General features: G+C 40.9%; 1 protein-coding gene across 1 annotated transcript in view; it reads left to right on the forward strand.

Annotated features, from left to right (window-relative positions):
- Window positions 1-26,393, forward strand: part of cdh13 (cadherin 13, H-cadherin (heart)) — a 337,156-nt gene that overhangs the window by 248,933 nt on the left and 61,830 nt on the right. Inside the window, exon 9 of the mRNA XM_054775680.1 lies at window positions 15,370-15,510. Coding sequence (XP_054631655.1) covers window positions 15,370-15,510 — 141 coding nt within the window. The remainder of the gene's footprint in view (window positions 1-15,369; window positions 15,511-26,393) is intronic.

The raw sequence follows: 26,393 nt of genomic DNA on the forward strand, positions 1-26,393 counted from the left end.
CATTTCATGCAAACAATACAAACGTGTCTGTACCTTCTTGAAATGTGCATACATATTGGGTCACTGTGCGGTTCAGGGGAACCAATCAATTCACGCTGGTAACTGATTAATTAATCTTAATTGGACGGTGATGAAGACTATTTGGGACCGGTGCCCCACTGGGATGGCCTTGCCACCCCGACTCCCAAGTGAAGACCACCCATGTTTGATCCACTCTAATCTAATTAACACTTTAACAGCAACACCTGGGCTCCTCTCTGAAGGCCTGGAGATGCTGCTGTGCACATGCGCACTCCGGCCCGTACGCACGCTCGCGCATGCTTCCCAGATGGGCCTTTGATAGCTTTGATGGTGGCAGGCGTGGGATGATGATTGCACTTAGCTCAAACACTCACACTCAGAGACTCACATAAGCACACTCAATCAAACGTGTGCACCAACTGTGTGTTTGGCACTCAGTGTGGAGGTATGTGGTAATGGAGAACTATTTCAGTCCCCAATATACATAACTGCACACTAAATGAAGTGATTAGCCTGTGCTCTGATGGTGCACCTGATTAGATTAGCCACGCGTGTGCTTCCTGCAACCTTAAACTCAACCTTGACCCCAATTAGTCCCACACTCATCAGAAAGCGCTGAGGGACAACAGTGCTGCAGCAGCTTATCATCCTCCCACTAATCGGCCTGACCAAGTGGGATGCCTATGATAAATGCTACAAAGTCAATCCACTTGAAACTGTCTTGAATAGATTCATTTAAGCACAGAAGTGAAAGAAATCTCACCTAGCCGATGTTGCATTTGAGAGGCAAGGTTGTCTGTAGTCACGAGAGAGTCTATTCACATGCAATATAAGTGCTGCTCAACACTTCATGTTGAGCTATTGATTACAATACAATGTGTATTACTAACAGTGCGGATTGCTGGAGAGCTTCACTGCATCTGAGAGGTCTTTCCAATATTTTTAGCCGGAGACGGGTGAAAGTCAGTGTTTTGCAAGTCTCATGTCTCAAGTCAAGTCTCAAGTAAAGACGTGCAAGGCAGTCCAAGTCAAGTCCTACATCAAGACAAGACAGATCGAGTCAGGTCTGAAGTCATTGGCTTGAAATTTTTGAGTCCTTGCAAGTCATCAGTACTGTTTAGTGTTTACCAAATAAAATGCAATTTTAACAATGTAACAATATATTACAATATTACAATACAATAAATGCATTTTGAATTGTTTTATTTTTCAATAGCACCAGCGTAAGAAGACTTTTTCAGAGAAAGTGTGCTGATGTAGCATCCAGGAGTTAGTCAGTGCCCAGAAATGTAATCCACACGTTTGTTGTTTGTTCTTAAACCTGATTGGAGATTAACAGATGCCTTCAATGGGGCAAATTCTGTGGGAAAATGTGTCGTCTTGATGGAAATGAGATAACAACCACCATTAGCTAAACACTTTGAATGGGGACACATTTTCCTCAACACACTCACTGAAAAATCTCTCGTGTTTTCAAGTCGTCAGACTTGTCGTCAAATGCCAGAAAGTGGAATGAGATGGAAACGTGATCGATCACACACACTGGCATAGGTAGGCTTAGCATGTGACAAGCTGTCACATGCTCAAGTGCCAGGAATGCAGACAGGTGATGCCGGTGCATGCTTATCAAAATAAAGTAAAGTGAAACATTTTATTCGATTTTAAATCGTTTTCAAACTAACTGTGGTCAATATGTGTGTAAATAATAGCTATGTATGTATCTACATAGAACATATATTCATTCAAACAATATCTGAAATCTCTTATCTTAAAATATCTTAAAATTGTTTTCAAGATTAAAAAAAAAACTCATTTTTAAGGTGTGGCGACTTTTATTTTGTAGTGGCGCACCACCACAATCACTTATAGGTAGCGGAAACCCTGACAGAACACAAACTTTTCCCCGCACACAACGTGCTGGGCATTTGGTGCATTGTCATGCCTTAAAGCAAAACGAAGAACGCCTTTTAAGTAGCTGCCGTCATAATTTCGGTTGAATCTCGCTTTCTTGTTCCAAAATTGGCCTGGGAAGTTTTTCCTGCAGCCCCAGTGAGAATGCTTGTTAATGTACTTTGTCTCTTCTTTTACACAGCTGCCAATCGTGATTGCATGTGCCCAACTTTGCCCCTAAGGTGACGTCAGAGTAAAATACATTGATTGTATAAAATGTTTCAAATAACATAAACCACATTATTTCCAAAGTTGCATTTACATTGATTTTGATGTAGTTATTTACTAAGATATGTATTTTTTAACAGTGTCTACTGCTTTTGAAAGTTTACGAGCCGTATTTTGGCTATAAGAAGGAAGCAAAAGGCTGAATCTGCAGATTAGTGTTTAATGCAGGTTAAGTTATTACACATCTGTACTTTCAAGAATAAATCATTTATGTTGACTGGCAAAGTATTATTATGTGAGATGGCTTAACTTGCATGCAGTGGGTCAGTGGATTTCCTGATTTGATCGACTACTACTATAAAGCTGTGGCGGTCAACATAGAAGCGCTACGTCAAAACTAAAAATACTGAAATAATTTCTTGACTATAGCTCCAGGTCCGTTAGGATGGCACGGTCTGGTACTTGGTGGCCTAAAGTTGCTGAGTTGTTGAGAATCTCAGTGTGAAGCTAGCAGGCCACTTCAACCTAAATGTAAAAAAAACCCCAAACATTATTGATGAAAGAAAAGAATGTGTCATAGCTCCTTCACGACTGTCAGATGACAAGCCGCGGTTCACCTGTAAGTGAGACAATCCGAATCCAGCGAAACACTGATGGACGACAGCAGGTCAAATTCCAACTACACTTTCAAAAGACTGTCAAGATGGTAAAAGCAAAGTGAGGGCATTGTTCTCCACGTGCGTGGATTCTGAATGAAAGACAGCACAAAGGTGGATCTTCGTCACTCGTGTGACTCGCTGACAGATGAATTACAATGAATGAAGCCTGCAGCTCTTACAGTACCTCTGCTGTCTGTCACGCGTTGGTGCAGCGGTACTGCATCATTTCAAGCTACTTGAAGATATTTCAGTAAGGATTTATACAAGACGACATTTGACCAAAACAATACACTGTCTTTATCCACCTCAGGTTGGGTTTTCCAAATTGTTCAAAGTTCAAGACTCCAATTTAAAATCCAATATACATAAAGTAATAATAAAATAAATTTAATCCAACAAACATGCAACAACAAGCGACTGAAACATTCTATGTGTGCGTGTAGGTTTTCCCGAACATTCTTTTGAGACGTACTGGCCCGAAGTCAAAGGTAAATCCACAAGTGTGCGATACGTCTAAAAAAAGTAAAGTGTAAAAGAAGAAGAAAGAGTAATATAGAAGCCACTTGAGAGTACTTTGAGCATCAACATTGAGGGGCGGGGGAATTGAAGCTTGTCTTCCACTTGAATACATGTTGAATTGCAGAGCTCTTCTTGTGTTCCGCTGTTTGAACTATCAGGTTCCGTTTATGTAGCTGGAAATCAGGTACTAACTAGTAGCTAGACATTGGAAGTAGTTCGACACATACTACACATACTTCTTGGTAAAAGTGTTTACAGTATATTAGGGCTCTCAAAGTTAACGCCTTAACGGACGTTTCCTTTAATGGCACTTTCTTTTGACGCGCGATTAACGTGCACACGTCCTGTTTGACCCTCGGCCAATGCCGTAGTACTAGTGGGAGCAAATATTGAGGAGAACTGGAGAAAGAAAAGGGTATTTTGATTGGAAAGCTTAGCTTCAAAGCCCTGGCAGATGGCTCTCGCAACAAGACCAAAGTTATTTGTGTCTACTGTCGTTGTCGACTTGCCAAAGAGAAGCGAGAAGGTACTGACGCACCGCCCATATTCTTTTATTGTCATTTCTACAGCGGTACCTGGGCTTGTCCCAACTAATGAGTGTTTTTTTTTCTCTCAACTGATTTTTTTGCTTGGAACTGAGAGGTAAAATTTGGGCATGAGCTTCAAGTTAATGGCAGGCATAGTCGAAGACAGCTATGTAGGGGCTTCTGTCAATGTGACCGTGGCTGAAGAGCTAGCAGCGCTAGCATTAGCGGCACCCTAGGTAGTCATCAACACATCAATAAAACACACGTACATTATAGCGATGTAATTTATCTTATTTATTATGTTTTGTATAAAACTATGACAGGAACAACATCAAATTAAAAGCACAAAATTAATACAGACCCACCATTCACCAGTACAAGAGGTTGTGTACCACAAATATGCACATTAGCCCTCAATAAGGTCATCAAACCTTACCTTTATGCATTCCCACACAGTATCAGCATTTGGGAGCATGTATGAGGTGAAAAAAGGGTAAAAATGCAGTTTAGTAGTCCATCAGTGTGAATTCCTCGTGGAGATGAATAAAGTATCTGTGCAGCATCTGAGAACTGGAGAAGGTGCGTTCAAGGACGTTCAAACAAAGTGGAACAAATCGCCGCTCACATTAAACATTCTGATTTGTAACTGTATATTATTTTCGAACCCACCACCCACCAGTACAAGCCTGGACTGTTGTTCGAAGAGGTTGTGTACCGCAAATATGCACATTAACACTCAATAAGTTCATCACGTCTTACCTTTATGCATTCCTACACAGTAGCAGCATTTGGAACCAAATGTGAGGTGAAAGAAAAAGAGTACAAAACAAAGTATATAGTCTATCTGTGCAGCGTGGGAGTAGCTAGATGGTGCGTTCAAGGACCGTCAAACACATTACATCACAGATGTGGCATTTCTAACTGTATATTATTTTCGGAATAAAATAATGGCCCATATTTCCAAAATTGATATCTCTTTACATAAAATTTGATGTAGTTATTGTTGTATTTGCCTACTACTGCTACTACTACTTATTATACTAACACTTATTAGTGACAAAAACTTTGTTCCATCTGTGATTAATTATGAGTTAACTGTGGACAAAATTAGATTATATATTTAATATTAGATTAAATCTAGATCATATATTTTAATCAATTGACAGCCCTAGTTTTCATATTTGTTGTAGTAGTGTAGTAACATCCACCCTTCCATTTTCTATACCGCTTGTCCATATTAGGGTCACAGCTGAGCTGGAGCCTATCCCAGCTGAGTTTGCTTGAGAAGCGCGGAACACCCTGGACTGGTCACCAGCCAATCGCAGGGCTCATATACAGTAGATAAACAACCACTGACACATATGAGCAATTTAGAATCTCCAATGAATTAACAAAGCCATGCAAACAGAGATGCCCAAACAGAGTTCTGAACCCTTGATGGTGAGGGCACCATGCTAACCACTTGGTCACCGCGCAGCCCCAGAGTCGTACCTGTCGTACAAATCAGCAAGGAGAAGATTAAACCCAGTTCAATGCTTCAACTGAACTGAACAGGGATTTCATTAGATTAGACATCTTCAAGCATTCATTTAATAGATTAAGTGATGTGATGAAATAGTCGGCCACTATTCTCTCATGTAATAGAAAAAAAAACGTCTTGTGTGATTTTAATCTGAGTTATGCATCCACCTCTCATTTGAAGTGTAGTACAAAGAAAATGTATCATGATAGAAATAAAATAATAGAGTATTGGGCTTGTTTGGAACAGCCAGCAGAAATTGGAAGGCATTTCGAAGTGTTTTTCACGTTCCTACCCAAGGACGTCATCGTCTTCATAGAGTATTAAAAAAAAAGAGATATTGATTGGCTTTTGAATGTAAACTGCCTGGAGTTGTTCTGCCAACGATTTCTTCCTGTTAATAGAGGTAATTTTCCCTCACCTCTACCAAATGCCTTTTTTCAAAACAATCTGATTGAGATTCCTACCACAGTACCTTAAAGGGATCCTATGTTTAGTTGGTTATTTTCAGACAAGTTTAGGTACAGTATATGAGATGTTTGGACTGTCACCTGCACTGTTCCTCAGACGTTGTCACCTGACCTCTGTGACATGTCAGCTAACAGACCTGAGAGATCACCAAGTCGGCCATGCTTCCCGCTGCTTGATGGTCTCTGGGGTAGAGAATCCAAGGTGTTTGAGAGTATAACACTTCGTCATCTTGATTGAGCGCTACGGGGACCAATACAACGGTCATTCGACGGACACAATATCAACATAAGAAAGAAAGAACATCAGAAAGAATGTGAGCGGGAGACAACAGGATGAAACACAAAACCAAGTGTGCAATCAAGCGACGGTAAAACACCATCTGATATAGTATATCGAAAATTGTCTGAAAGTAAGAAACACACTGTATGCTCAATAAGAAGATGAAAGCTTAGAGGGATCCTGCATTGTTTTCTTAACCTTAACTTGTGAAAAGAAGATATGAACAAAACCAAGGGCACCACCAGGAATTTTCCAATTTCCAACAGAATCCTATTGCTAATGGTATGTTTTCATGGTCAATGAATCTAAATATGTAGATAAAATAAATGTAGGACTAATACTTATGGTGTAAATCACATGGGGGGGAACTGTGGCGCTTGGCGGAGGTCTGCACTCTGCGAGTGCTTTTCTAGTTACACTATTTGATAGATGCATGTTTTTGAGTAATACGAATACATGGGAAACAAATTGTTCAATCATGTATTTAATAACAGACTAAAAAATAGGATTTTTTTATAGCTCCCTGACTAGAACCCTTAGACCCATGGACCCTCTGCCTTTACGGGTAGAAGCATACACCATTACACTACTGGTGTTGATTACATTACATTACATTACATTACACTACTGTAGATTTGATGGAGACAGGGTGAAATCTTTGATTTTATTCTCATATTGGTGACAGAGCAGGAAAGGGCGGGGAAGAAGTTTGCTGTAAAATTTCATTCAGTAATTCCACTGACGTTTTACGTTTGATTCTCACGGCAACAAGGGACAAAGTGCGTCCATTTTGAACTCAAAAATACGAGACGATTCGTTTTTTCAAGGGAGGGTTGACAGCTTTATTAGTACCATCCAATCACCTTCTTTTGCCGTTCTTCTCTCGCCTTTCTCTATTTCTTTTTAAAAGCCTGATCTTATTTTAGTGCTGCGAAGAACTGTTACCGTTCTTTGCGCAAAAGAAAACCAGTTTGTGCAGATGTGGGGGGAGTGGTCGGGAAATATGGATGTTTGCTTTTTGGTCAATGTGGATTTTTAAAATTTACTGCCAAAAAAAAAGAGGTTGTTTTTTTATTGTTTTATGGCTGTATATGGAAAATAGAAAACTCAACGCAGATAGCAAAATCATATTTGAATTTGTATCTGTGGAGATGTTCTAACTGACCAGAGGCAACCGACCTTTCTAGGCTGTTGCTCCGAGGCTTTGCAATGATTTTCCTCTTTTTCTGCCTTCAATAGACTCTGTTGATGCTTTTAAAACCCAACTTTAATAGTTTTTATTTGTTAAAGCTTTCTGAATGGGCTGATGTGACTGTGTTGTTGTATTTGGGCTCTCTTAACTGTGTGTATACTGCAAGTTTTAATATGATTGTGAAGTACAGTGTGACTTTCTTTGTCTGTGAAAGGTGCTACGGCCCCATGTACTGTATAAAACCACCTACTGTACTCTTGTGGAAAGTGCCTCATATTCTAAAATTAATTATAGTACATTTCATAATTGATTGCCTTTGGTTTAAGGATGCCCCATACATACTGTAATTGTCTAAATTAAATCTTGTTTAATTAATTGTCATTATTTTTAAGTAATATGTAGGTCCACAATGCATGCAATGCATTTCTATGAGAATGGAATAACAATCAATTACTTTTATCATTGCATTGTTTTATTGTTTCCATGGGCTAAATGCAAAGTGTTTGAACAACACAGTGGATGGTCCAGGGATCCTGATCAAGTTGGAGGTGAAATTATCAAAATCAAACCGATGCACACACACACACACACACACACACACACAAACACACACACACAAACTCACGGTCATTCTTGCTGCGCGCTACAGACCTGCCCTCCTGGTGCAGCACCTGAGAGGGCACACTCACCTGTGATCACAGCTTGACTTAGTTTTGTCTTATCTCAGCCCATCTGTGAGCTGCATCTTGATTAGCTTTTCTCCATGACTGCTCTAGCACAACCTGTCTCTGTTGTCCAGTGGCATCCACTGAAGATACCTGTATTTTCCAAGTGGTCGGGTGTATTAATAATATGAGAAATTAAATTGTCCATAGGTATGAATGTGAGTGTGAATGGTTGTTTGTCTATATGTGTCCTGCCATTGGCTGGCGACCGAAGTCAGCTGGGATAGGCTCCAGCATTCCCCCGCGACTCTAAAGAGGAAGATAAATGGATAGAAATGTGTTACAGCCATTTTTTATATTTATTACATCTTGGGTGTCAGTAAAGAGAATTTTCACCATGCAGTCTTTTTAGCCAAGCAACACCTTTGAATCAGAAACAAGATGATGATGTCTTCTGTTTGGCATCTTTTGTGGAACAGGGATACAAATAGAATCGATGGATAGTAGTAGATGAAAAGGCTTGAAGCCACAATAGCTGAAGATTTGATGGGAACATTTGTGTTCTAACACCCATTATAGTATCTCATCCAAAAAGGTCACATAACGACTCTGTCTTCTCTAAGCTGTGTTGTTCAATTGGAAGAGGGAGAGCAGAAAGATGGAGCAGCTTAAGGCATAAACAGGAGTTTTAGTGTTTCTTTTAGTAGGGATACTGTCACAAGTTGTTTTTCATATCACTAGCATGGATTTTTCTTCCAAGCCTTTTCATGTGTGTCATCATTTGTCTGAGTTGAAAGGGAACTTGAAGAACAGCCAATGATTTGATGTGGAGCGCAAGCGAGAAAAGGCCAGAGGAGACAAAGCACAGCTCCCTGCCAATAGGATCATGATACCACACCGATGCAGGAAGTTAATGTGATGTTCCACGTGGCAGCCCATCGTCTTTCTGCCTCATTTTCGTCTTGTCCTTTTCTTACCTATCCACCATTCCTGTCTTGCTTCCCACTCATCCCCTTCTTCCTCCCTGCTTTGTGCGCGGATCACAGCCCTTACTCAAGGGGCTTTGATGAAACCCTTTCAAAGCGCAGTGTGGCATCAGAAATGTCATTCTCAGATCAGAACTCTCTGGAACAAGACCTGCCATATCGTGTCGAGCACTCGGCTTCGTTACCTTTGTTTGTTTTCTCATCGGCTCTCACAAACACAATTGCTCAATAAAATCACTTGAAATAATTTCAGTAGAGGAGCTGTAGAAAATAGCACTCTGACTTGGGAAAAAAATGCGCCATCCTCCAGATTCTTTGACGAGTGTGAGTGCTTTGTTAAGTGCTCAAGCACAATACACTTATTGGTTGCTCATGCATAACCACATTCACGGGATGCAAGGTAGTGTGTCAGTGATAGATGATAGTTGATCCTTCCACCAGTAATCAATTACATTTAAAACAATAGAGAATGATTCGAATGACACTGTAATTGTTCTGTAATGACACAGTAGTGTCTAGAGGAGTGTCAGTCCACATTTGTAAGACTCAAGATAAGGAGCATTGCTGGTTCATCCCCATCATTACATAGCATTTTCACCGTCAAAAAATGGTTTACTCACCATTAGAATGGGTCAAGAGTCACTGACTGTCCTTGAGTGTTGTGGTTCACTTAGTTGACTTTGCGGCCAGCGTGGGCTCAGTTGCCACTCAGTGAAGGTGCGAGTGCAAATGTTTGTCTATATGTGCCCTGCGATTGACCAGTTACCAGTTAGATGCGCTCCGCCTTATCTGCAACCTCGAACAAGATAAGCAGTAGGGCTGGGAAGCTCAGGGTACCTCATGATATGATACGATTTGCGATACATGCTGCACAATAACGATAATATCTCGATGCGGCAACAGGGTGAAACAAAAAAACAAAGTGGATGAGGTCAAGTACCTTGGGGTTTTGTTCATGAGTGAGGGAAGGATGGATCGCGAGATTAACATGCGGATTGGTGTGGCTTCTTTTGTAAGGCAAACTCTGTTCGTACCCTCACCCATGGTTATGAACTTTGGGTAGTGACTGAAAGGACAAGCTCGTGGGTACGAGCAGCCAAAATTAGTGGGTGGCTGGTCTCTCTCTTCCATCTGGTCAAGATGCCCCCCGAAAACCTCACCAGGAAGGTGTTCGGGGCACGTCGGATCGGTAGGAGGCCTCGGGCATGACCCAGGACACGTTGGAGAGACTGGCCTGGGAACGCCTCAAGATCCCCTGGGAGGAGCTGGATGAAGGGGGAAGTGGAAGAAGATGGATGGATGAAAGATTTGTTTTGACAGTGACACTATTTGAAAGTAATTCAGAAAACACGCATCTCATGTCTCCTATGTAGATCAAATCTATTAAGTAGAAACGTAACAAAAAGAAATATTTAACATTTGAATAGAACCATTTCTCTGACTAGACTTAGGTTTTTCCATGAGGGTCATGGCGATCGAGGCGGCATGTGCATTTTTGTCGTGTTGCATGTGTGTCATATTTTCGTGAGACACTTCTTACAAACTGTCCTGAACCAGCTTTGTCCCATCCACACTGTAAAAGTCCATTTTTTTATTTCATTGATGCAGTGGAGTCTTTCAGTTTAATTTCACCGCTCGAGACCGCCGTTTGACTCCGGCCAAATTTTTTGCTACTCTTGCGAGGCGAGCCTCCTGGATGTCATGTAAAATGGTGACTCGACTCACTGACCGGGAACGGTGGAATAAGTCTGTAGCCGCTATATATATTTATCGATAATCCATTGTAAGGTTAAATATTGTGATAGTTTGCCATATTGGTATTTCCTCCTAACAAGCAGGGTGGGAAATTAATGAAATGATAAAATGTCTCATTGTCATATGGCTCATGCATAGACACATTTAGAATTCATATGCTCTCTGCGTGCCTGCTTGTCTGTTTGTTCACACATCCCAATCTTCAGAAATGAAAGGGTGACTGAGACAAGTATCTCAATCGACACTTTGCCAGTAGATTTGTGACACTTGGAGGCAAAATCCCCACTTGCGCTCACTCCGGCTCCAGCTCTGAGTGGATGGGAACATTTCTGTGCCAGGTATTGGCAGAGATGTTATAATTGAGTTGAGACTCGAGAAAGTCTCATTAAGACATTGTCAGGCTCCAGAAGAGACCACGTGCAATGTGTTTAGACACCATTGAGACTGCAAGCATCCCAGAGCCTAGCTCTTCTCCAGCTGGAGGGCAAAAGTGTAAGTTTGTGTGTGTGTGTGTGTTTTTGCAAGTGTGTAATTGTGCATTAGATTCACAGGTGTGGAGAGCACCATCTGCTTTCATAGTGTCTGGTCAATCAAAAGCTTCTGAGGTTCGCTGCAGCCACCAACTATGTGTGACAAACTGTTGATAGGAACACCTGTTTATTGTCTCACACTCTCTTCAAGCTTCCCCGGAGCAGCTGCTTTAATGGATAAATTTAGGAGATACCACGAGCCTTAGGGCTAGAATTGTGCGTGTACATAAAATTCCCAACCCGGTTAAAACTGTTCAAATTGTGTTTTTCATCCTGTTTTAGTTCATTCAGAATGAATTATTTGTATTATAAAATGTAGCGTAACTTCATATATAACCCCTTTATGTTCAAATAAAATGTAAATCTGGCTTTAACAATGAAAATGTCTTTCTTAAGAAGCAAAAAGTGATGTTGTTTGTGACCTCAACATGCCATTTAAGTAAATAGTGCCTGATTGCGTTTGGAGTTTCTTGTGGGGGTAATCACCAACATCAGCCTCAAGGTGTCTGACGGTTGATTGTTAATCTTGGATGAAACTGATTAGGGTGCTGTCAATGTTGAGGACAGGTCCAACTAAAACAGTGTGATTTTGAGCAGAAAATCCGCGAGCAGCTTGAGGTGACTGAGGTCACAGCAGCTTGCCTTTAAGCAATGTCATCAGCATGATGAGGCTTTTTGCAAAGACAAAAAAAGGTGGAAAAAAGATTTAAGTGGAAGTTGCTCTTGAAAAATGGAGTCTATGCCAATTGAGTATTGCTTGACTGTCAGTACGTTTGCATGCAGTCATAACCCTATCATAACCGGAATATTAGCAGTAACCTGGTTGCGCATGGCCATGTAAACACCAATACCCCTTTTGAAAAAACATAATATGCTCATATTACAGATTTTAAAAACCCCTGGGTTACTCCTTTTCTAACATGAAAACCGGGTCATGTATACGCCTATCGGGATATCCTAATCGATAGGAACATTCATTTGTTTTCTGCGCATGTTCTATTTGAAAGGAATCTTGTGTCTTTGGCAGGAACTACTTGATGACAGGCAAAACCCCACACTTTTGGAGTGAGGGGGAAAGAGGCCATCTCGTTAGTGTGGTGAAAGACAGGAACATGATGTCTTTTATTGACGGTAGAAAGTACCGTAATAGCGAAATATATCAGAAGGTGAGCAAGAAGTTCCGCAAAGCAGGGTTTGTACGAACGCATCTTCCAAAGTGTACATGTGAGTGTACATTGATAAAAACATTGTTTTTTTTCCACATCACGCATGTAAACGGGTTATTCTGGATGTTTCAGAAACCGGAATATTGACCTTAACCCGTATATCGACTGCATGTAAACGTAGTCTGTATTTCTATTGCAAGAAGTCTGGAAACCAAGCAGAGTTGATTGCTGGACCATAAATGTTCTTGGAAAGGCATCCTGGTCTCACAGGCCTCATGAAAAGTTTCTCACTGTAAGTTTTAGTGGAAAAATGAAACAAGCAACAGATTCCTGTGATTACTTTCAACATATCATAAAACCTGCTACGCAGAGGCCATATTTTACAACAATAAACTGCTCAATAAAATATTACAATTTCTCGAGATGTAAAAGGTGCAATGTGACATTGGCACACATTTTGACAATTTTTTTTCTTATGCTGAAAAAAAAGGCAAATATGGTATCTTAACATTAGCTTAACACTTTGCATATTAATACAAGTGCAAATATGAAAATGAATGAAGCAGAGACCAAGGAAGAGTGAATTACATAGATTGTATTAGGTCTATTATGCAAAACTGGCTTTTTCATGATGTTATAGCAGTAGTATGTGGCCTGTTTATGGCCAGCATACGCAAGGATAATTTATCATCCCCCCTCTACTTTTGAGAGAAGATATGTTTTCATGAAGCCATGAAAGAAAAACCTTCCCCAAGGACTTGATCTTCCTTCTGACCCAGATGAGCCCATCTTGTGTATATACCCGTCACTTCACGGAAGACAGCTTTGTAAAAAAAAAAAGCTTCGCTACACATCTTCAAATAAAGCTACAGATGTGGGAGTAGTAAGCTTCATCATCACAGTGCATATACTGTATAAAAAGTGCCTTAATAGAGCTTCCTAAAGCCACACCCAGTGTCAGACAAACGCACAGCTCATTAGCATCAACGCTACACACAGGTGAAACTGGGTGTTTTAAGTAGGGCTTAATAAAGCACTTGGGGTATGTGTATGTGTATGAAAACTGCACTTTTTCATACACAGTCCTTATGTGAAGCATTAACACATATTTCTTTCCCTTTTCTGTGGATTCTAATGAGAGAAAAAGAGTTGGCATGAGCCAGCTAACATTGCACGTCACGGGAGGTACCTTTTTGTTATACCCTCCGCGTTTTGTAGCAATAGTAAAAACAAAATACACCATGGACTTTCACATTATGCAGACGAAACACTGCATCTAAATAAACTTACATACATTGAAATTGAAATCTACCCTGAGGCTCAATAAATGTAATAATTAAATGTGATTTAATACAACCCGGTGATGCATGTTTTAATTGTGTTTTATTCTGTGAACCTGTGAGCCTATTCTGTGAGAGTGTGTTTAGGAGGAGGAGAAAACAAACATTACTGCTGATACATAATATGGCATTCATTAAATAAACACGTTTAAGGGTAAATGATTTGTGAGGGTTATCATCAGTGGTAGTTCGGATTAATCTGGTCTTTCCAGCGTAATGGAGAGAGATGTTTTCCTGGCTTCTCGGATTACCTGCCTCAGCACTTTCGGTGAAAGGATGATGTTTCTTTGCTGTGCTAGTCTGGGCATTTTGCGGATGTAATGGATTCCAGCATATATTGAGAGGCGATATATCACATTTTTATTGCCATGTTTACAGTGAGTGTTTTTATAACTAATGTTGTGGGGCTACAATTCAGGCTTGTACTGCATATTAGAAAACCAATATGAGTCTGTGTCATTCGGGAAATGTAGTCTCTCCAGACCTCAGAGGAGGTCGGGTGTTGAGAATTGATTGGTGGGAAGTTTTATATGATCTCAGGTTGTCACGAGCAATGCCTCATCATGGCCGTTAGCATCTGACACATCAGAGAGGCCAGCTTCTGAAAATCAATTAAAAAGCATGCAAAACCTTTATGATCGCTATTCTTGACAAGGCCTGCGACTAACACTTAGTTTCGTAGTCGACTAATCTGAAGTTTGTTGTTTCGATGAATCGCGTAATCGGTTAGGCCCTAAACGGACCAACTCAATGTCAACCAAACACAAACAGTTGATTTGGTCTGCAACATATCACGAAAAAGCCCAAATTGTTTGGTTTCCAAAGTCAAAGCTGATGTGTGTGAATATCTTGCTTTGCCTAAAACACAAAGTAATAGGCCTGCTCTCATGGATGACAATTCAAAAATACTCACATTGGAGAGGCTGATATCACAGGATATTTACATTTTTAAATTATAAAAACTGATTAACCGAATACCAAGGTAGTCGACGATGTGGCCCCCAAACCATCACATCACTTTGGAATTCAAGGTCCCTGAGTATGGAGGAAGAGAGGAGCGGCACAGAATCCACGTTGCTTGAGGTTCAGTGTAAAGTTTCCACAGTCAGTGACAGTCTGGGGTGCCATGTCATCTACTGGTGTTGGTCCACTATGTTTTCTGAGGTCCAAGGTCAGTGCAGCCGTCCACCAGGAAGTTTTAGAGCACTTCATGCTTCCTGCTGCTGACCAACTTTATGGAGATGCAGATTTCATTTTCCAACAGGACTCGGCACATGCACACTGCGCCAAAACTACCAGTACCTGGTTTAAGGACCATGGTGTCCTCGTCCTTAATTGGCCAGCAAACTCGCCTGACCTCAACCCCCTCGAAAATCAATGGGTTATTGTCAAGAGGAAAATGAGACCCAACAATGCAGAATCCACACTCCAAAGTTGAGAACTAATAAGTCTTTTGGTTCAAAAGTGAAACAAGAAGAGTCCAGTTGCCTTGAGTCAACCTTTGCAGATCGGTAAAAGGTCTAGCTGGGTTACTGCTTACTGAAACATGTTTGCGCACTGAGTGTGATGTTGAGGTAGCTAATATTCGAACCTAGATTTAACTGTGTGTATATGTTTTCCAGACGCTGCCAACCACAACATATGAGCTAGAGATTGTGGCCAAGGACATGGCGGGAAGTGAAGTGGGCCTGACAGGAACAGCTACAGCAACCATTACCATCACAGACAAGAACGACCATGCCCCTGAGTTCACACATCCTCTGGTGAGAAACATTGTTTTTTCCGTCTTTTCTAATTCCTTTGCGGGGATTATTTCTTGTGTCCCCCTTTTGCTAAGGTAGCTGCAGAAACAATGTGGGAATTGTTTGGCCACCCTTAAAGGGAGGTCCAATTTCAAGCTCAGTTAGAGCGAGCTGATATCCACATTTCAACGTCCTGATAAACAAGATTGAAACATGTTACGGTGGTTTGGTATTTTTTTCTCGTCACTTAAGCAATTACTTTGACAAACAATGTTATTTAGGATAGACAGTTTGTCACATAGGTAACAGACTATATATGTTGAAATCAGTTGTCAATAACATTGCTAGGATTGTGAAAAATGTAAGGTACTGCGCTGTGACACAACCGCTATTTCATGCTGTAAAGTCCACATATTGTAGCCCCACAGGAAACCTTACTACCTTCCTACACATGCACATGCTTGTTTACACCCACTCAAGTGCATATCGGTATGACCTTGACGTTCTTGGATGGAAAAAAAAGTGTTTCTGCTAAGTATAAGCTCCAAGTAAGCCCAGCAAGAATCACAGAGTCTGCAAATAATGCATTTGACAAATAACAAGACATCTTAATAATTTGGCGATATGGGTGCACGGGCAAGATAAGGGAATCATAAGCAGGAGTGGGAGTCAACGTGGTTTGTTTAGTCAGCAATGCCTCAAGGCAATTGCAAAAGAGACTAAACCTGCCTGATGGCCATAATCTAGAAAAATATTGGAGAAAATAAAAAAAAGCTTGCAATCAATTCCCATTGTTGCACCTCATGATGGATATACAGCTGCTTCCCCTTCCTGTGCCTCAAGGTGCAGTTGTAACACTGATGTTGTGTGGTTGTTAATGGAAACGCCCACAGTTGCAATCCGTTTTTGAGAAACATCACACTTTGCCCCAACCGAAGCTCCCTGGAAGCTCACCCATGATGCATTGGGATGTCAGGAGCACTTGTAAGGAGCACAGCTCACATGTGAAATGTTACAGCTCAAAGGGCTCAGCCGGGCCAGTCGGAGTGCACCATGTCCATGTCCCAGTTAATGTTCTCATTTCTCACTGGGAAGAGAATCAGTTAACGGCATAGAGAAATGGACCTTTTAAAAAGCAAGTGTTTGAACGAGCGTTATGTTCCCGATATAAATCTTTTCGCAATTCACAATGGCTTCCAAGCCTCCCATACATTATTGATCAATTCTCAGTTGTCCAGCAGCATATGTTTTTTTGTAACTATGTCTGTGCAGGATTTGTGTTGATGACACACTCAAGCTTTACGAATTATTCAAATATGTATTCTAGGATCAACATCCAAAATCCCTTCTCTCAAAAATACTTAGCTGTCTTTTTGAAGACATTCTGCAAAGAAGATTCATAACATTTTGGAATACGAGGCACTGAATCATTTCCCAAATTGTGTTGTGATTTGTCAGTCGCTTACTGCCAAAATATAAGACTTTTTGTGTATATAAGCATTTGTGTTGCATCAATGCATGTGGACGGAGCAGGGCAGTGCACCATTTTGCCAATAGTCAAATTGCTATAAGGCCATTCCAGAACACCAGATCTTTCTATGTCAAATTATCCTTAAGCCGCAATTCACCTTGACTAGAGCGGCATCGTCTTCTGGCAAAAACAAATACTGTTCGATTTCTTTCAAACTCGAGTCACCTTTGTTGAGTCGAGCGTTCCATGAGCCCTCCTTCATACAAACCCCAACAACGCTGGCAGCTTTAATAATGTGCTGAATTTGGTTATCGCTGACACTGGGAGAAATGACAGGCCAAGAGCAGTTGCTTAAATGCACCCGTCTTCTGCGACACCTAGATGCTTTTAAAGGAAAACCGCACTTCTTTTGGAATTTTGCCCATCAGCCACAAACCTTGTGTGAAACATGAGCACACATGTCTTTTCCTTTTCTGTGTGTTCTAAAAAGAGAAAAACAGTTAGCATGAGGGTGGTAACAATGCACTTCATAGGACACCTATTTTGACTATAAAGCCCTCTAGGAATACATGCTGTGACCATGCAGTAACAGGTGCATTCGTGACAATGTGTAATACTTACAGTATTTTGCCATATTTTGATCAGTTTAAACATTACATTACATTGATTTCACATCTCGCGCTACTTCCGTCAACAACTGCAGTGTGTCAAGCTTGTTTTTTACTACTAATCATGGCAGACGTTTGGACAAATGAAGATCCAGGACCTTATCTTTTTGAGACTAAATATACGGAGGATGAGCAACAGCCCGCAAGAAGAGATAATGAAACTGTAGCAGATGAGGGGCAAGTCATTACACCGGCATGACTTGGTGGTGTAAATATGGAGTTTACCAAGCAATGCCAACAGAAATGGAGTGTTCTGCTGCATACAGTGGCATACAGTGTTACCATCAATGGACAGGCTTCGTGTGTATGGCGAGGAGGACATTGCATAAAAACGAATGAAGAATTTTTGCGCTAACAAACTTTTTTTCTATCTACCCAAAATAAACTGGAAAAGACGCCCCAGACCAGCTGGACCCGATGGACAACTGTCCATCGAGTAAGTCACCCTATTGATTGTGATACATGGAGCACATAGCACATGATATCACAGTACAGTCCATCTAGCCGTGTATAAACAAAACATGGAATGTGAGCTAATACTTTACTCTTGTTCATATGTTTGTTCTTGTTTCCTAGTCTGTACAGATTGTTTTGGAGTGAGCTCGCTACCTTCTCTGTTGCGGCATGAGGCGCTGCATCACTACGCCAGAAAAATAGTTCTTCATGTTAGCTGCTACAATAACAATGTCGCTGTAGCTTGGTTTATATACATGTCAGTTATGTAAATAGAACATTGTTGCCGTTTTTTTGGAAGTTTTTTTTTTTTTACGGCTTAGTCGAAATAGGTGTGTCCCGTTATGTGCATTGTTAGCTCCCATATTTTCTCTCTTTAGAAGATGCAGGATTATGGATGATGGGCTAAATTCCACCAAAAATTGCAGTTTTCCTTAAACCTTAATCTGTTTTTACTATCATCTTTCCCCCCACAAGAATATCCTGATTTTACCTTAATTTTCTTCCTCCACACCAGTTTGCACATCTCAGCTCTCAGCTAATTCCACGCCATGTCTTGCTGTGTCTATTTCTTCTGCTCCTCAAAAGAAGGTGGTGATGGACCTTATCACGCCTGTCACTCAGCCTTCATGACAACCAGGCAGACTTTTCTCTCACTGTTTCTCATACTTTTGCCTGAAAAACCCCAAAACGTCACCTCCTCTGTGACGGCCTGGACAATATGCTTTGCCTGCAATCCAGCTGTCCCACGGATAAAGATGTTAGCAGTGATGGATGCAGCACCATGTACGAAGAAGCGGGGCCCCGTCAGTACAGGCCTGTCTGGGGGAATAGCGAAACGGGTTTTGCGGATTAGTTTGGGGAGTGCATGATTGCTTCAGTAGTTGTGATACACACATTGCTGTCTCTGGGTGATGCAGGGGCACAGTTGACCAGAAATCCGTCTCCAAAAAAAAGGCAGTAGGAAGGATTTGTGGGCTGTATGTCAAGGCAAGGAGAGTCTTATAGAGGATGACATGTCTTCTCGCGCGCGCGCGTGTGTGTGTGAGTGTGTGTGTGTGTGTGTGCACATTGTGAATGTTTTTGTGTTTTGAATACTCCTGGTGATCAATCACTCAAGTTGGTTTCTAACTTTTTCCACCAAAGATTGCATGCAGTGGGGGCCACTGATATTTTTCAACTTTTTGTAGGTCAAGATATGCTAAGCTAGCATTTCAGATTTGAAAACAATCTTTTTATTTACTTTTCTCAAGCGGCTGTATCCCTCACAAAGTCTTCTGGCACCTCCCAGAGGCCCACGTTACATTTTTAAAAGCCTTCTGCTCCGCAATTATTTTTTTAGCATAACCCTGTGCTTCTTGTGTTTTTATGCGACCCCAATCCTTCTTCATAATGTTCCGACGGGTCCCCGGGCCGCACTTTAGACACTACTGCTTTTAGGGAACCTCCATGGTGACACTGTATCCCTAAAATGATGCTTTTTTTTTCTCCAAATGTAAACACAGCAGTGTATTGGTGCCTCCTGCTACCCCCTGCTAAACACCAGCTCTTAAATCACTCGGTTGTTGATATACTGTATTTGTGTTTCTTATTTTTGTTTTATTCTGACTCGTACATGTTATGAAGGCTGTCATGTCAAATCTGCTTTGCCGAACGTCACATTCAACAAAAAGCTTTTATGTAATACGATATTGGAGGTTTCTGTCTCTCTTGATCTCCTTCAATCATGTATAAATAACAAAAAAGAAACAATGGGGTTTTTGGGGGACAAACTTTTCTGCCTCCACTGGTTACATACAAGCAGGCTCTGTTAGATTCATCTTGGCATTGCCAGAATGCCTCTTCAAATCACCTATTTTTGCAAGGTTACATAAGTCAATCAATTGACCGTTGCAAGTCTCTGAATTTTAGAATGGTTAGATAAACATATAAAGTGTAACCTCGGTTTTTGTTATTAATCTGTGCCAAAAGGTCCGTGTCAAACTGAATCGTACCAAGCCAGGAGTGGTGAGACATTGGAGTTGGCTGCTTCACTGACACAGGTTTTTGGGATATTTGTCACATGACAAGAAGAACTAGAACTAGAAGAAGAACTTTCCCCAACTCTTGCACAGCATAACACACCTTTCAATGACGTATACGACGGATATGCGAGACCCGACTGTTCAGACTGCAGTACATTTGGATACATATCGGAATGGCACTGTTTACACTGACATGAAAAAATCAGATACAGGTAAAACAAAATTGGAATTGACTTGCAGCACAAGCGTAGCCTAAATCACCTTCTTTATCAAAGAGATGGCAGTCGCAACATTTTTTGGCCCAACAACAGGCTATTTATCAGGCACAATCAATAAAAATCGCTAAATCCCGCAACATCACATGCGGGCCACGTATGATAACTAAGACGGTGTACAAAAATTGGGAGTAGTGCGTACAATAACCAAAGTTTGAAAGTACGCTAAGTTCCCAACTTACGAACACCTGACTAGCGAACATTTGCGGATACGGACACAAGCCGACTGGTCTATATTTTATTTTATTTTGCCTTGTAGTCACTCAATCAGTATTTATACTGCTACTGTACATGCTTGACCAGTAGAGGGCACTGTGACACTGCCAATGGGACCAACACAGACAGCGTTAGAGTTAAAGGGACCAACAGAGGAAGAGTTAGATGCTGGGGAGATACAGTGTAAAGCTAAATGGAAAGCTAAATTATACAACCCGGACAGAGCGTATAATTTGTCCTTTTTTTCAATAACTCCTCCTCCTCCTCCACCACAACGACATATGCTCGGCCACTCCTCTTCAAAGGTAAATAACATTTATCATTACGTATTATATCACTTTTATGATTGTTTTTTTCATTAATTATCCTCGTTTAATATTACTACTGCATCCAAACTCATATTTACATACATACACATATACTGTATATGTATACAAGTACATGTAGTACCTATATCATTGGTAATATTACCTTTTCCCCTACTTAACAATAAGAACAATTCAACATAAGAACGGTCGTCTGGAACCAATTGTGTTCGTAAGTTGGGGACCTAGTGTATTTAGTAATTTTATTGCTGAGTATCAATTAAAGTTTTTTTGTTTTTTTTAATGGCTGGTACCATCTGGTCTTTCACTTTTTATGTCATTCCAGTTGTAGCTGAGCCTGGCTGTATTTAATAAAGTCTTAGATACGCTCAGGAACTCTCCAAGCACAGTCCCACCATGCCACCATGCCACCATGCCACCATGCCAGGTCAAAGGAAAGATAGAGACAGAGAAGTGAAATTCCAATCCTTCACAGACGCTCTGAAAAGGGTTATGTGTAGGCGCTGGTTTTATATCAACGCCATACTGGATATCACAATGATTCCTTTTTACACATTTCCAGTCTGTCTGGGCCTCATTGGGATGAAAAGTGAAGCTGCTTGAAAACAGATCAAGGACAAACACCTGCACAGAGACCTTCTTGATTCCTGTTAAACATGGAGGAATATATTTCCACGATGACTCACACCTTTGTTTCCTCTAAAATCATTTCACGATCAAACCGTTGCAAGGCTAGAGGACACCTCTTGTGTCGAGATCCCATTACGGGCTTTTAATGCCTTTTTTCCCCCAAGATGTTCTCTTTAAATCACTATTCTTTTCTAAAGAATCATTTCATTTGTGCAAAGGACGATTGGGTGGACTATGGGAACAGGAGAAAAGAAGGGAATTACGGTAGTTAACACATTGACATGGCGATTTGGTTGCGTGGAGGTAAAATAACAAGGTCTAATAAAATTGTGTAATGGCCGTCAGTGTCACAAAGTACGGGCTATTTAGGCATGAAATGCTGCTAAAGTTTTTTTTTTTTCTAGCTATCTGTCCGCATCTCCTACTTCTATCCATATCTTCTATCCATATCCATATCTTCTATCCATATCCATATCAGATCATTCTTTGATCTGATGTGTAAGGTTTCAATCAACGCATGTATTTCTTGCATGTCATGCTGTCACTACATTTTTGAGGTAATGTTAAAGTACCCATGACACCAAAACACATGTTAATCTTGTCATCACATCTCGTCAAAATTCTCCTCAACACTGAAATGTGCACCTTTAGTCATGAACAGATAAACAGAGTCCAACTAAAGAACAAGAACAAGTCAAGGCAAGTCGAAAATCATGGGAAGGGCTTGTATAATATTGTTTGTAGAAACGTACATGCAGTGCAACCTCAGTTAGCGCACAGCATGGAAAATTCACGCTACAATTTTGCCTGGGTTTGCCTATATTAAGCATAGTTAGCATACAAATGCTGCAATACTTATCATGGTGTAATGCACTGCATGAGTCCAACTGTGTTATTCTTGTATTTGAATCGCAAAACGTCCTGGTGAGAATCCTATTAGCATGCCAATACAATACAATACAATACTGAACCGGAGGTCAGCTCTGTTGCCTGTCATTGACATCATCAGCGGTGGACTGTGTATTTCTTTGTTAAGTAACAGTTATGCCACAAGTTTTGCTCACCAAGATTCCACTGTGCAGTTGTCCCTCGCAACATCTCAGTTCGAGCATCGCTCCCTCGTTCTATCACGGTTTTTCAAAAATTAATTAATAAATTTCATGGTTGACTATGGCCTATTAATAGTCCAAAAAATATTGAAACACAAGTCATATGTGGTATTCTGGTTACAAGGTGTCAGCAATGTTACATTGAGGAGACATTACAGTACCTTAGATCTCCTCTCATTTCGTGTGGAAGTGGTCCATTTTGGCTTCTTACTTTTTACTTTGTCTTCCCCAGTCTGTTTGAAACAATTTCTAAAATTTAGAATAAATAAATTGGAGGCTAACTAGCTAGTTCAGTAGCTTGCTGTATGCTAAAAGTGGCGGCCGTCTCTCGTGATCCCATATCCTGTGCATCAGTGTTGCAGAACTTAGTGTAAACAAATAATAATGGAGTGTAAAGGTGACTTTCGGGGTGTTATTTCATATCTACAGGGCTGTAATAATAGTAAAAAACTTAATTAGAAGGTCATAAACAAGTTTTCTATGTTCTAACTACGCAAATTTTCCGTTTATTAATATGGAATCGTGATTCATGGAAATTGACTCATCGCCGTCAGTTATGGAATCAATTAATCACGATAAACGAGAGATGACTGAAACTACATTGGCTGGTCCCCGGTGCCCTTTTTATAAGTCTGAGACAAGATCAAGACCCCCGGAAAGTTTTATCTGGAATGCTACCACACAGAAGAATAGCATAAACCACATAATCTGCAATGATGCCAGTTGGGCAAGAAAAATAAATTAAAAGGCTGTATACAAAATACGAGGTAATTTCCAAAGCACTGTTAATGAGGCAAAGAGCAGTTAGTGTTACTTGCTACAAGTGACAGATGTGCTCTTCTTCAGCTTCACATCGCTCCTTAATGTCTTTTGTCAGAATCTGAGCATACACTAGGTGTTGTTGACCGTGTTGAAATGAAGCTTTGTCAAAACACGTCTTGTTTTCAGAGATCTGCCGGCCGTCTGGCTTTTCTCATGCAGATGTTCACTGTTTTGCATCTTTTTACACTCAGACTGAAGTCAACTGCAAACAACAGTGATTGTCACACTCGTAAATAATTCTACTGCTTATCTTTTGGCTCATTTACATCTCAACGATTGGCACTGATAATGTGTCACAATACTGTCAAATTTGAGCTGGATGCACAAGAGGCCAAGTATTTAATTTTACCACAAGCTATTTTGCTGCTTTATTAGCAGATGGGAACTGGTGGTATGTGGACTCGCGGGTGGTCACAAGCTGTTTGTAGTAAATGAGATTGCCGAAAGTGGATAGATCAGGGCCTTTTCATCTTGCTACAAATCACTATTTACTAGGAGTGTCACAAGCTCACACATCGGAGTTAAACAGCTGCCACGCGTGTTAATATCCAAGCAGAAGCTGTAGTAATTCTACGTTTGATCAAAGTTCCTTGATTTATCAGAACAAAACACGTAGACGTTTGGACTAGTCTGCACCCTTGATCACCGTTAGCATTAATCACCATCTCTGCTCTGAGCACTGGTTGTGCCTACCTGGAGAAACATGCATGAGTGTCCAACGTGTGGCACAGGGGCCATCTGTGGAACATGGCTCATTGCAAAATAAAATACAATAATAATAACATGCAGTCAATACATACAGAAAATACATGTCACAAAAGCCAATTCCGCCACTTTATGAGAGGAAATATTAAATTATTCTGATATTCATTCATTCATTTTCTATGCCGCTTATCCTCACTAGCTGGAGGCTATCCCAGTTGATTTCGGGCAAGAGGCAGTGTACACCTGGACTGGTCGCCAGGGCATACAGTATATAGACAAACACCCATTCACACTCACATTCATACCTATGGACAATTTAGAATCTTCAATTAACCTAACATGCATGTTTTTGGAATGTAGGAGGAAACCCGAGTATCCAGAGAAAACCCACGCACACACGGGGGGAACATGCAAACTCCACACAGACATGTCCAATGGAGATTTGAACCCAATCTCCTGACTGTGTGGCCAGCATACTAAACACTCGTCCACCGTGCGGCCCGATATATGATATATTTATTATGTCATGTCACACATTTCCATTGGAGATGACTAAGTTGGTGAGTAAGTATAGGTTTGTGAGTTACCGGGTTCTTCGAGTGCTCAGCTCGGCGTTAGCGAGCGAGCAGCTCGGACAAGGAACAGGAAGTGGAAAGGAGAGTTGATTTGAGGCAAGGAGCCGATCTGTTTCTTTTTCCACGGCGTTAATACATTTATACAAATGCAGTTAGAGCAACAGTTGCACAATGAATGCCATGTTCTTTTTAATTTAGATAGCAGCAGCAGGGTGAGTACCTGCAATTCCCGGCTCTGTGAAAACCTTGCAAGTTGTGAATGACTCAGTCAACACTCAACCTTTTCTATTCTACTGGTCCTGTCCTTGACTGTCTTTGCAGAGAAAGGCACTTCTTTAATTTTCTTAATAATTTCATGTTTATTTTTTAATTTGGATGATAGGTGCTTTGATATTTTTACGAACGATTCTTACATGTATTCTCCATCTGTGAACAGCTTCTTCCTCTGTAGGATCTCGTTTGCAGCCACAACACTAGCTGCTGTAGTTCAGTCTAGACTGTTCATCCATCCACTTCTTGAAAGTATGTTTGCTGTGCTCAACCTTCCGTGGTAGTTCCAAAATCGCTCTCTTTCGCCCATCTGCAGTTGGGTACTTTTCTGAAAAAGCTGAGTACTTGCCTTGAAAATGTCTTTCAACGTTACATTTTTTGTTGTTTGCTAATTTCTCGCTACATACCGAGCACAGTTTGCTCTGGGTAGACTGGCTTCCTCCCACATTCCAAAAACATGCATGTTGACTCTAAATTGTCCAAGGTTATGAATGTGCCTATCCCAAGTGTTCCTAGAGTTGCCACTATACCAAGAGCTACTAGAATTCACTCGCGCGTGAAGGGGAAGAGCTAAGAGATAACCATTCACTCAGAACATTTAACTTTAACCATCCACTCAGAAGATTAAACTTTTTCTCCTCGCTTTCCGTGTAATTTCATAACTGGAAAAAGCTCAAATGTTTTCTTGGTTTTACAACCTGAAGGCAGACCTGCAGTTTGCTCGTTAGTCATTCCGTCCTAGCCTCTCGTTTGATTTTTTTGCTATTGTAGGCGAGGACCTCAGTAAAGTAGTTAGGTATTTCCCTCCAGTCTTTCAGGTGACTGGTTGCTTTGTACTCCGCGGGACCTTATCAGCATCAGGGCACAAGAAGAGTGGCCACATCACGGACAACATTTCCTCCAACCGCATGAGTGCCCCACTTGATTAAACCCAGTCTGAGCGGCTACTGGTGTTTGGGGCTTTTTTTTGCTATTGGTCGAGCTGACGTGACGGAAAGAGTTGGGAATGGGAGGGGGTCTAGCAAAGAAATGTTGTATTTGAGTGTGTTGCCTGTCTTGTCTTTATATGACCGGGCTTGTGCGACTGATTTCTGCAGGTTTGCAGGAGAAAAGGACCAACAAACTAAAGCTATTTCTTGAAGGAACATTGTGTTTCTCTCCTGTGGGCATTAACTGACTGAATGGTTCTAAGTGCTTTAAACAAGCATCGGATAAATAAAGGAAAAGATAAAGACAAAATCAATGTTTGTCTCTCCCCAGACAAATGAATGGTTTTCAGTGGTGTGTAGCTTCACGAAGGTAATCTGTGAAGCAACAAAACCGTGGGCTGACAAGAGATGCATTAATCTAGACCGGGGCT

This window comes from Dunckerocampus dactyliophorus, chromosome 5, assembly GCF_027744805.1.
Source record: "Dunckerocampus dactyliophorus isolate RoL2022-P2 chromosome 5, RoL_Ddac_1.1, whole genome shotgun sequence".
NCBI classification, from domain to species: Eukaryota; Metazoa; Chordata; class Actinopteri; order Syngnathiformes; family Syngnathidae; genus Dunckerocampus; species Dunckerocampus dactyliophorus.